Source organism: Eretmochelys imbricata, chromosome 10 (assembly GCF_965152235.1).
Source record: "Eretmochelys imbricata isolate rEreImb1 chromosome 10, rEreImb1.hap1, whole genome shotgun sequence".
Taxonomy (NCBI): domain Eukaryota; kingdom Metazoa; phylum Chordata; order Testudines; family Cheloniidae; genus Eretmochelys; species Eretmochelys imbricata.
In genome coordinates, this window is record NC_135581.1 from 51,373,044 (window position 1) to 51,386,331 (window position 13,288).

The window sequence follows — 13,288 nt, forward strand, 5'->3', positions numbered from 1 at the left end:
TCTATCTGCTGGCTTTACAGACCCTCTGCTGAACTAAATTACTATTAGCATTTCTTTACAGGCCCTCTGCTGATCTTACTTGCTGTTAACATCTCTGAATAAAAAAGTGAGCTGAGTTCTGGTCTGCCTCGTGCAATGACAGAATTGTCAGCCATGTTCTGACTCCAGAAGTGGAAACGGAAGGAAGCCCAGCTCAATGCTTGTGTCCAAGATTGAGTTTGCAGGGCGGATGACACGAGAACTCAGCTTCGTGACTTTTAGGCTGGGCTGGGCATATGTGGATAGAAAGGTATTGAGAGAAAATAAAAATGAGAGTGATTACAATTATTATTGGTATGACAGTAGTTCCTGGGGGGCCCAAACTGAAATCCAGGCCCCTTTGTTATAATCAATGATAATTATGTTATCATTTAGTTTGAGTTTAGTAGTAGTTGCATTTTACAGATGTGGAGCTGACACACAGACGCTGTGACTTGGTCACACAGGGTCACACCAAGGTCACACAGGAAGTTTGTGGGGGAGCAGAGGCTTGAACCCAAGTCTCTGTCTAGCACCCTAACCATGGACTATCCTCCTTCTCCTGAGTCCCAGCCCATTGCCTTAACCGCACAATCTCTCATTTTCTGACTACAGTCAAACTGTAAGAGGTGTTTTCTTTTGGCTTTATATCACATCTTTCACTGGTATACCAATGTCTAGGAGCCCCTGTCAGTGGATTCCCGACTATCTTACAGATATTCCAAATCGCAGCATTTTTAAAAAACAAAATATAAAAACAGTAACTTAATCACTTCCAAATGTATGTTTGTGATATTTGAACTAAAAAAAGTTATCTGCTCTTCTCAAATCACAAGAGGAGTCAGCTGCCTGACAGCCCCATCCCACAAACAGGGAAAGAGGGTCTGGCTGGGACACCGGAGCTAACGGTGTCTTTTCAATATTATTCGTGCATTTTGCAGCATTTCAGGACGGCCACTCTAGGAAGCAGTATTCCTGGAATAGAAGAAGAAGGGGGGGGGATGCCATCCCATATGTATATTTACATCTTATTAGAAAGGCTATTTTTATTCTAATGTTTCATGGTGATGTTACTGTTGTTAACATTGCTGTCTGCCTTCTTGGGATGCCACAAAGTGTTTCGTTCACTCCACTCAGTTTAAGATTACCCCTCCGAGATCAGAATTAAAAATAACCATTAAAAAAGAGCAAACCAAACTGGTGGTATCAATCATTCTGGTCTTTTTGTTGCCCACAAACTATAGGATGATAAAATAAACTGCATTTTGTACTCATCTAAATTTTGCTTCTAAAATGGAATCTAAATACGTTAAGCACTGTCAATGTTCCCTCCAATTTTTTGCATCCATGTGCGGAATGAATTTTGTTATGTGGAGGTGATGTGTGGTGGGGGTGGGGCTGAGGGGTTTGGAGTGTGGGAGGGGGCTCAGGGCCGGGGCAAAGGGTTGGAGTGTTTGTGGGGGTGAGGGCTCCGGCTGGGGGTGCAGGCTCTGCGATGGGGGGTGGGGCTAGGAGTGAGGGGTTTTGGGTGCAGGCTGCCCTAGGGCTGTGGTGGGGAGACAGGACTGCAGTACTGCCGTCCAAATATTTGAGGAATGCAACAAACTTCACTAGTTTAAAAAAACATTAGCAAATGTCTGTCTCTGGGATTATATTGCGTGTGTGCTGTTCATATTGCGATGTAGGACTTCAGTCATCCTTATTTCACTGATGCACTAGGAAGTGTGGGCTTGTGTTAAAGCTCTTGGCTAGAACTTGGGAGATCTGGATTCATTTATCAGGTTTGCTAAAGATTCTGTGCTAAGGTAAGTAAATGGCTTAATCTAACTGTGCTTCAATTCCATATATGTAGGTCATATTTCCTTTCTTCTAGCCCTTGTCTTGTCTATATTGCAAGCTCTTTGGGGCAGGCAACTGTTTCTTACATGGTGCATGGGAGGAGGGGCTGTTATTTTGGTCAGGGTCACAAGGAAATACTGTAGTACCGGGGTTTTTTTCTGACGGTAGGCTGTCATTTTTTATGATCGTTAACAAGGAAGCTAGAGCACATTCCTGGCAGTGAATGTGAACTGCTATATGATGAGAGGAAATCTCTTTGATGTCATAAAAGATAATTTTATGGGGTTTTGCAATATGTACTTTGGGTAACTGAGACACAGGTTCTGTCAGTGTGTAAGGAGAGCAACAGGCTGGCTTTTATAACCATTGACTGAGATTATTGTGCTCTCGTCTTCCCCCATCCCTCCCTCCAACTCTTAGCTCTTGCCTTAATGTAATGAAGAATATCCATTCCTTATAAAAGAATGAGCTGGTGGTGCAGAAAATCATTAAACACTAGCTGCTATTTTGGGCCATTCATCTTCAAGAATGGTCCAATAATGCTTTGATTGTCCACTGATACTGTCATGGGATCTTGGCAACAAATATATATAAAGTGGATATATTTGCACCATATAGCAAGAAGCAGGGAGTGGGGAAGGGAATTAACACTTGATGTTAATGTAAGAAAAAACCTGAAAAGGTTTCCAGGTCAGTGTATGTATATGGACTATTCATAATGTCAGTGCTATTACATCAACTTTTTCTGAACATCTCTGGCTAACCAATGGTGTATTTGGCTCCTTTATGCTTTCTCTTCATTATTTTCATCCTCTTTTCAACTGTCTCAAGCCCTTGGACTGTCCCTGTACTCGATAAAGTCCATGTCTCAGGAAGCCATAATTTAAATTTTTTTTTGTAATAGTCAGCACCCCCCTGGATTATAAATACCTATTGGAAAACAATTTTTGTGCTGTGTAACTGATAACTTGAATGATTTTTTTAAAAAGATAAAACTCCAAGCTACCCAACACCACTGTTTTATTTAGGATACGTACAAGAGTGTGTGGTGTGTACACACCTGAATCAGTGGTTACATAGGTTTCAGAGTAGCAGCTGTGTTAGTTTGTATTCGCAAAAAGAAAAGGAGGACTTGTGGCACCTTATAGACTAACAAATTTATTTGAGCATAAGCTTTCGTGAGCTACAGCTCACTTCATCGGATGCAACATAGTGATTTCTCTTCCCAGAATTGTACTAATAAAATTGATGACACAGCCATGAAGACAAGGAAGTAAACAAAACTAGTGCTACTTTCAAATTCCTTTAGAAACACATGATCAAACAATCCTGCCTGGGAAAGAATACTCTGGTAGATGATTCCTGGAGGATTTAATAGGAATTAAAACTATCAGGTTCTATAGAAATCACTCTAGACAACCTACAGGGTTTATTGGGGGATCAAATCTTGTAATAGAATTTTTAAAGTAACCTATGGTATTCTATAGCAGGAATCTCATTCTCTATTAAGTTCTGTTGTAAGGATTTTGCATAATGGTAAATTAAAGAAGGGAGAACTTTAACACTAGTAGTCTGTTGTCAAAATTCTTTAAGCAGGTGGTTGTAGATTAGTCTAATCACACATCACGTCTAATGCACTAAAAGTCTTCTAAATAAATAAATCTTCTAGCCCACACCAGAAATGTTTGGAATGGCTCTAAGGTTCATAAACATATCAATATGTTTTTATAAGAATCTGAAATTAGCGAGTGAGATTTTACCCCATACTACCGAGGCATTCCAGGGCAAGCTAGGGTCAAGGGAAGGTTTTAACTCTTGGTTTCCTTGCCTTTTGTAGATTTAAGACTGACTCCAAATAGCTGTTTCTGTGTTAATTATGTAAGGTTCTTAGAGTGTTTCATTATCAGGTAGTGAATACAATTGCAGTGTGTGCTGCATAATTTATATTCCCAACTGCACTTGCATACAAGCCAGTGAAGGATATAATAATGTTGAAAATCACTGCAGCTCATAGCTTCTCCAATGTAAGTGAAAGCCTGTAATCTTAGGTGTTTGCATTCATAAACCAGTCGGAGAACACTTCAATCTCTCTGGTCACTCGATTTCTGACCTAAAAGTGGCTATTCTTCAACAAAAAGACTTCAGAAACAGACTCCAATGAGAGACTGCTGAATTGGAATTAATTTGCAAATTGGATACAATTAACTTAGGCTTGAATAGAGACTGGGAGTGATTGAGTCATTACACAAAGTAAAACTATTTTCCCTTGTTTATTTACACCCCCCCACACACACACACACTGTTCCTCAGATGTTCTTGTTAACTGCTGGAAATGGCCCACCTTGATTATCACTACAAACGGTTTTCTCCCCCTCTCCCCCCCCCCCCCCCCCGCTGGTAATAGCTCATCTTAAGTGATCACTCTCCTTACAGTGTGCATGATAAACACCCATTTTTTCATGTTCTGTGTGTATATAAATCTCCTCACTGTATTTTCCACTTTATGCATCCGATGAAGTGAGCTGTAGCTCATGAAAGCTTATGCTCAAATAAATTGGTTAGTCTCTAAGGTGCCACTAGTACTCCTTTTCTTTTTGTAAATACAGACTAACACGGCTGCTACTCTGAAACCTGCATTTAATGAGTATGTTTGTGATTGTTATCAGGAGATCCTTGCATAGAGCGTAGTCTGTAAGCTCATAGTAGAAACTATGGAACTACCTGCAAGCTTGGGATATAGTGTCCTGAATGAGGATATACCTGATATTGAACAAATACATTTGGGCCAGGATCCTACCCATTTGTGCTCAGTGGGTTGCTCAAAGTTATAGTGTGCCAGCACAAGGGGGAATGGATGCTGCTCATGGGTATAAGTGAAGTGAAGTGCTGGGCATTGTCTTTATTCTGTGCAGTACGAAATCTTGCATCCCTTCTCTTGCAAGTACACAGTATGAAAATGGGGCAGGGCACGAGCAGAGAGTGGGAGTTTCTGAAGAGATACAGGTTTAAGCTTGATCCTCCTCTTATTAATGAGACCATAGCTCTGAACTCCTCTGTAGTCTATTAAGCATGAGTAATTATTTTGTCTTCACAGAAGTGCTCTCATTAATGCAGGATCAAGTTTCCCCTGCACACACTATTAGAGCTGACTGGACCTGAGGACAACAATTCTGTTTCATAGGAACTTTCAAGATTTTAAAACTTAGTTTTGCCAAAAATGTTCCAACCGACTCTGCTTTCTATACAAGTCACCATTTTTTATGCCTCTTGTGCTTGGATGGAACACCAAGCCTTTGATGTTAACCACAGATCCAAGCCTCAGGTGGCTTAATGTTTTGTATCCCTATAATGGGGTTCATTTGTCACTATCCCAGCACATATACAACAGCACATTGTCTAAACATTCATTCTACTTTTCCCCCAGCCATAAATCAGTATCAATATTTTGTGAATTCCAGTGGGGATGCAATTATGTAACAAAAGGTAGCTGCTAATACTGGGAAGTGAATTTCATCCTGTACTTTCCACATGATTGCATTGTCTCACCAGGTCTCCATGTAACAGCCATGTGTTGCTGATAATGAAAAGATCAATAAATATTTCTGAAAGCACCATCACCTTGGAGAAGACCCTGAGATGGCCTATTTAATAGTTATAAAAGAATTTTGTTTAGGTGTTGTCGATTTGTATAAAAGATCAGCATTTTCACCAGTAGAGAAAACTGAACTCTCTGCTGAACTAAGTGATGCCAGTAAACGAATTAAACTCACGATGAGTGGAGTAGACTGACCACTTCCTCTTTCTAATTGTGGCTGAATTCCCTGCAGCCTCATATGGAGGTATATCTGAATCTGGTGAAATGATACCTTTTTAGCACTGTAATTTAAACAGAGTTACTGGTACTGGCTAGAAGAGCTGTGTGAATCCTCGTCCTTTTGGTTGGCAGAGGTTTGTGCCAGCATTTTATCTGGCTTTATCCTGCTCTTTCTTCCCCCTCCTGCCCCAAGTTCAGCTTTCAGTTTTGGTTTCACAAAATCTGAGTGAAAGAACCTGAAATGTGAGAGATTTGTATCCAAACTAAACAACTTTGAACAAATTTTGTGTGGAACCTTAAATCTGGCCAGGCTTGTGAACTTCAGGGACCCTTTTGATGAACCTGTCTGAATTTGAAGTTTGTAATGAAACCTAAAGTTGGGCAAGGTTCACTTGGTTTCAGATGTTGTTGTTGTTAATATTTTTCACAGACCTACCTATCAACCATGGTTTTGTGCACAAGGTTAACATATGCTCATACACATGTGCTTGCTGCTTTCTCTGCTTACTATGAATAGTGCAAATTTCCATCAAGCCAAATAATAATAAGCAATAAGTGTTTCCATTTAAATCCCCTACGTTATCCTTGGTTAAAAGCAACCCATTTTTGTCACAGCACATTTTTTAGTCTGTTTTTCAGATCCAGTTGAAGTGACATCCTACTGCTACATCCTACATAAGCTGTGTTAGTAATTAAAGGCAGCTGATTTTAAGAGGAATCTTGCTAGCTTGCCAAATGCCATTTATTATTGTTGCTAGGTGAAAGCCCATGGTGCTGTACGGGTGGAATTTGTAAAATGTAAAAAAAAAAAAAAAAAGGGGGGGGGGGGTGCCAAAAACAGCTGAGAAATTAAAAATTGGATAGTAACAGTCTGAGAGTCCCAGTGACGATTGACCCTGGTGATATTCTAAACAAAAAGCTCTCAGCCATGCTTGTAGCTGTTTCCATTGCTTCACACTGATTCAACAGGCATTCTAGGCTTTGGAGTGACACTCCTGGAAACATCTATAGATTATGAATAATAATTCTATTTTGGTAGTACCCAAATGAAGTCAAGACCCCTTTGTGTGAAACATTGTAAAACACATATTGAGAGAGTTCCTGCACTAAATGCGTAAAATCTAAATAGAGAAGACAAGTAGGAGAAAATAAGTGTAATTCCCATTTATTGATGGGGAAACTGAGGCATAAAAAGATTAAGTGATTTGACCAGGGGTATACAGGAAATCTGTGGTATAGCCGAGAATTGAACTTGGATCTCCGGAGTCCCTCCATTGGCTTAACCACAAGACCATCCTCCTTCTATGTTTCTCTATTAAAAAACTTTGAGTAAACATCAGTGGCTTATGTACATGTCCTGTACAGACTAACTGCATAGTCCAAGGCTATCCCCTTGCCTTCCTATCCTGCTTTGTAAACTTATTATGTTTTTTGCATGGCTAAGCATATATATATATATACACACATGCATACTCACACACCACTGATTTCTTTGTCCAGAATAAGTTGTTAGAACTGAACTGGTCAGAGAGTCACATGAATAACCCCTCCATCTTGTGCAATATTCCTGCCTTGGACATGATCTTTCACTTTGTCCAGTTATGAGAAGCTCTCATAAAGAGAAACGAAATGGAACAACTATCAGCTGTGCACCCAAAGTGGCAGCTCTGTGGTCTAACAATGCGTCTTGAGGGAGCTAACTGAGGAACAGAGTCGGTGATAATGACCTCATGCAGGTTAAAATGAGGAGTTCCCCTGCCCTTTCCTGTTAAAGGAAATGTCTCATTTCACAAGGCTCCCATCATGTAAATGAGACTGAAACATGTAGAACATTATACTCTGTATTAGTGATCTGATCTCCAAGTGTTTCCTTTTTATGGGATGGGAGAAAATATTAAATTTGGGACTGGAATGATGACCTCTACATCTAGCAGCTGCTGTCAGGAAAAGTCTGCTTGCAACTGCAAACAATTGCCTGCCGTTTAAAAGTTTGATGCAGTGAATTAGACTATTGTCCTGCTAAGTATTAGGGAAACATTCTTCTTAGTTTAAACTGACATTAAGAAACTTGCATAGTTTCAAATAACATTGAGAGCCAGATTTTCAAGCCGAGTGCAATAATGTGTGTGGACCAGCATCTTCCACACACAAACTTGCACTTGTACATGCAAACTGGGCACTTGTCTCTAACTTTCCAATTACAAAGGCTGGTGTACTCTTTGAGCCTTCTGAAAATTACACCCTACAGGTCTGACACAAATGTGTGTAGTAGGTATTATCTATCCCTCCAGAGCATCAGACGGCATTCTGTATTTTGTGTACTTCAGTTCCTGAACTTCACTTAGCAAATGAAGGGCAGCTTGGACTCACTTTAAATTTTCTAGTTTTTGATGACTTGAGCTCTCAGACCTTGATGATTTAAAAAATTTCTTTGATGATTGTATCTAGGACCCTCCCTTCCATTCAGACAGGTTACTTTGTTTTGCATGGTCTAAAGCACTGCATTAAAGTATGGTGAATGCAGAACGTACAATTTATTAACCCAATCCTGAAAATTGTTACTGTAGCAGTAAGAATAAGGATTCAGAGTAGCAGCCGTGTTAGTCTGTATTCACAAAAAGAAAAGGAGTACTTGTGGCACCTTAGAGACTAACAAATTTATTTGAGCATAAGCTTTCGTGAGCTTCCGATGAAGTGAGCTGTAGCTCACGGAAGTTTACGCTCAGATAAATTTGTTAGTCTCTAAGGTGCCACAAGTACTCCTTTTCTTTTTAGTAAGAATAAGGGTTATTCACCAAAGGATTTGCAGGTTCAGACCCTGTCTATGCAAGCTAATTCTGGGAGCTTCATGGTATTGCCCATGGGATTTGTGAAAGCTTTTAGTGTAATTGCTGTTATAACTTTGTCCTTACAGTGGCCAGTTTGCGATAGTGAAGAAATGCAGAGAGAAAAGCACTGGAGTGGAATATGCTGCCAAATTCATTAAGAAGCGTCAGAGCCGGGCCAGCCGCCGGGGGGTGAGACGTGAGGAAATTGAGCGGGAGGTGAACATTCTGCAGCAGATCCTGCATGCCAACATCATCAAGCTGCACGATGTCTATGAGAACAGGACAGATATGGTCCTTATCCTCGAGCTGTGAGTAGAGTGATTTCCTATCCTCCGCTGTAGGATGAGGCAAATGGGAACAGGAAAGAGCTGTGGAGGCCTCCTGAGCACAGGAGCGTTCTTAAAATGGAACTGCTGGGCCATAGGGCTAGAGAAACCAACAGCAGACCTAGGCAGGAAAATAGAATGAGGTCACCAGTAAACAGCCTCCCCTGAATAAATCAGCACACGCTCTAGAGACAGATGTGCCTGTTAGTCCTCTCGGGTCACTGCTGCAAAACCATGGAGTCCTGTTGGTTTGTGAACACAGAGATTACCTAATGTTTGCTCACTGCTGGCCTAACACGTACATTTAGAGGAAGTGCAAGTATCTCTAACAGGGTCCAGTTTCTTCAGTTCCTCTCCTGCTCTGCCCACCCCAAGAAACATCCAATGTTCATCCACCCCTCAAATGCTCTGCATCCTCTTGAGGCTCTACAAAAGAAAACTTTAGTTTACAGCTGATGCCTAGAGCTCTGATGGCTCTGGGGCACTAAGCATTGCCTGGCACTGTTCTCGCCTCCCTAGCACCAGCTCTGCCTTCACTCTTTTCACTCGTGGAGTTGAGAATGGGTGAGCCGGTGATGGGAATCTGATTATAGACAAATGTGTTTGCTTCTCCCTTGGTTGGAGAGTTGGGGGCGGGGAAGGAGGGTGGAAGTTAATTGTGGGTATGGTGGGATTTGAAGCATGGAGGAAGGCACATGTTCTAAACCTGTCAGAATTGTTAGGGAGACAGGCAGAAGTTTGGACCAGTTTGTAATGTTCTCCAACCTGTTAGCCCATCCCGTATTAAGGTTTTACACAGTAGTAATATAATCCCAGCCCTATCACCAGTACACACTTGGTACTGTGTTTGTAGCCCATTGCTGACTGGTTTGATAAGGTTGAGCTTATTGTAGTGCCCCAGGTAGCACTGTGTCACTTGCCTTATCTGGCTTTTTTTTAATTAGATGATTCTTTCAAAGGTTTCTTAAAGCAGAATTGTCTAATAAACAAATAATCTCAAAGGATATAAGGAACCCAATGGACCGGGGTAAAGCAAGGATCTGTTGTATTAATTTAGATGAAATAAAGGTGCCCAAATAGTCAAAAATGTTAACATGATCCTGATATTGTCCAACATTAAACAGTTTTAAACAAGGTTCAGGGTTGGGTACACAGAGACCTCAGCCTGCTTAGTACCATGGCAAAAACATTATTAGAAATCCTCTTTAACCTTTTATTAAAGATACAAGAAAGAAAAACAGAAAGAAAAAGCATTTGAAATGTAAAGCATTAAATAACTATTTCATTTAACACCATCCCATGTTCCTTTTTCTGTTAGCTGTAGAGAGTCTTTAGAGGGGAAAAATCCTTATCTGACAGTGGTGTTAAAGACAGTGGTAACTGTCCTTTTGTGGGGAAAAAAGAAGGTAATTGAGATGGGCTGGAACTGCTGCTGCTGCTGTTAAAGTCTAGTCCAGTCTCCTAGAAGGCAAAACAAGACAAACACACACGAAAGGGGAGAAAAAAGAACAGCAAAGACAGAAAATGCAACTTCTGTCTCTGATGTTAACTGTCACTTGCAAGTTTGCTGCTGGAGAAAGACAGACACAGCACCCGGTCTTATTATGCACTTCGAGACCTGGCAAACTTGTACTGGTACCGGACTGTTTCGGGCATTTGTTTTAGCTGTCTTTTTGGTCACAGGCTTGCAGTAATGTTGCAAAATTTGCAGTCTTGGCCAGCTAAGCTAGACTTGTAATAGGCAGAAGGAAGAAGGAGAAGGATAGGAAAGAGAAGAAATAAATTGGGGAAGGAAAAGAACCCACTGGAAGAGAGAGCCAGGGATGGGGAACTAAAGGGTATTGCAAAAATAGCCCATTGGCTACTGCCTGTAGCAAAAATCCCCCACGACTGGAGACGGGACACTAGATGGAGAGGGCTCTGAGTTACTACAGAGAATTCTTTCCCAGGTGTCTGGCTGGTGGGTCCTCTCCAATACTCAGGGTCTAACTAATCGCCATATTTGGGGTCAGTAAGGAATTTTGCCCTGGAGCTGGTTTGGCAGAGACCCTGGTGGGGGGGAGGGTTTACCTTCCTCTGCACTTGCAGGTTTAAACTAGTGTAAAAGGCGGATCATAATTTGAGGACTTAAGTAACTCAGCCAGAGGTTAGGGGTCTATTACAGGAGTGGGTGGGTGAGGTCTGTGGCCTGCAATATGCAGGAGGTCAGACGAGATGATCACAGTACTCCTTTCTGAACTTAAAGTCCATGAGTCCGTAGCAGTGAGTCTCAAAGCCCAGGTCAACTGACTCAGCCTCTCAAGGTTTGTGCTACAAGGCTAAAAATAGCAGTGTAGAAGTTCTGGAGCCTGGGCTTTGAAACCAGTGAGGGGGTGGATCTCAGAGCCTGTAGTCCAAGCCCAAACATTCACACTAATATTTTAGCTCTGTAGCATGAGCCCCACAAGCCCAAGTCAGTTAACCTGGTCTCTGAGACTTGCTGCAGTGGTTCTTTTATTTTGCATTGTTGTCATAGTGTCAGTCCCAGCTGGTGTTCAGGAATTAGCCAGAGCAGTGCTCATCTGGCTCCCTCTTTCTGGCCTGGAGTGGTCAGAACATCTCTCTAGATTAGAACAAAGGTCCAGGGTCCCAGGAAATGGTGGGGGTGGCAGCCATGATGGTGACACTCATTCCTCCTCCTCCTTTCAGTCAGCCAGTGTCATGGTAGCCAACTTTTCCCTCCAAAATATCTTTCTGAGGATCCCAAAAGGGAATGATGGGCAGGATAGCCCATCCTCTCATTGTTTTGTTCATCAGTAAGGCTAGCTTCTGACACACCAATTTTGATCCGTTAATTTCTGGTCCCATGCTTCTCTGGTTTACCAGGCATGGTCTTAACGCAGTCCTTGAATTATATCTGTAGGCCTTCTTGTATAGGCTAATTAAGTTTCTTTGTCTCCCTTTTGTACTTTTTCCCATCAAAATGTATTGTTATAAGTCATTGTGTCATTTACAAAATGTTCGTTCACTCCTTACAGTAGAACTCACAATTAGGGCAAATGGGTAGGCCCAGTCATTACAACAGATCCTGTTTGCATGCATCCCTTAAATGAACTGATCAGATGATATGCACCGCAGAGCCAACAGTATGCAGATAGCATATAGCTCCTTATCTTTCACCATGTATGACCACACCAGTACCACCAAGACAGCCCCATGCTTTGGATGAGATCAGCTTATTGATGAAGAACCGCTGGTTGAAGCTGAGCCACAACAAGACAGAGGTGATGCTGGTGGGCATATGAAAGCATTCTGAAGAGGTTTGCAGCCACAATGCAGTCAACTTTAGCTGAAGGGTCACACCCACAATTGGTCAATTCAGTCCATAGTTTAAGAGTACTCCTGTATTCCTTGCTGAAACTAAATTCTTGCATAGCAGCATCTGAGAGTAACACTTAATACCATCTAGTTGGCTAAGAGAGTCTGTCCCATCCTGGAGAATGATAACCTGGCCTCAGTTATTCATGCCTTAGTCACTTCTAGGCTGGATTACAGCAATGCGATATATCTGGGCATGAAGCCATCAGCAATTAGGAAACTCCAACAAGTACAGAACGCTGCAGCATGTCTCCTCAGCAACTCAGACTCTCACAAGCGCCTCAAAACTGTCCTCTGTTCTATATTGACACTTCTCAAAGAATATTAAGTCAAGTTTAAGGTGTCTGTCCTTATTTTCAAGGAGACAATTAGATGCCTTAACTATTTTACGGCCCAATTCTGCATCGCCTCCAGTGTATCACATGCATGTGGCTTTGGAGTCAAATCCTTGGGTAAACTGCTGCAGTGTGTCTGAAGTTTAACCTGATGACGAATCAAGGACAATAGAATTGCTGTGAAATCCTATTAATAAGTAAAGCTGGTCTCCCATGATGCATTGTGATGATTCAACTAGAGGACAGACTGCAGTGCATCTTGGGAGCTGTAGTCCTGCCAGGGAGCCTGGCCAATAGAGGAAAATGGAGAGCATAAGGTGCCTGCACTAAAGCTCTCATGATGCACTGAAACAACTCCAGCAAACACCAATTTGATGTTGAAGTGACCCAAAACAAAATATTTTGTTTAGATTTTTCCGCAAAAAAAATTGATTTTGCAGAAATTGCATTTTCAATTGAAAACTGCCAATGAGCTCGATTTAATTAGCCTTTTGTGGTGCTCTGCCCCACCATGTGGCAGACCTGTGTACAGTGTGACATGTACTTTTGCTCCTTGAGTCAGCAGGAGCTGGTAGTGCTGCAGAGAAAGTGTCTCTGGCCAATGAATGGGAATGCCTGTGTCTGACTGGGGTACAGGTGAGGATGAAGGTAATGGGCAAAAGAGGTTGTGGTTGTTTCTGTCCTTAGCCAGAAGGATAATATCCAGAACAGCAGGGGGGAAATGCAGATCCTTAGGGTTCTGCAGCTTCCTCACACAAACAACCTCCTCCC

General features: G+C 41.8%; 1 protein-coding gene across 1 annotated transcript in view; it reads left to right on the plus strand.

The window, feature by feature from the left end:
* Positions 1 to 13,288, plus strand: part of DAPK2 (death associated protein kinase 2) — a 75,609-nt gene that overhangs the window by 35,310 nt on the left and 27,011 nt on the right. The window contains exon 3 of the mRNA XM_077829322.1: positions 8,586 to 8,807. Within this exon, the coding sequence (XP_077685448.1) occupies positions 8,586 to 8,807 (222 nt within the window). The remainder of the gene's footprint in view (positions 1 to 8,585; positions 8,808 to 13,288) is intronic.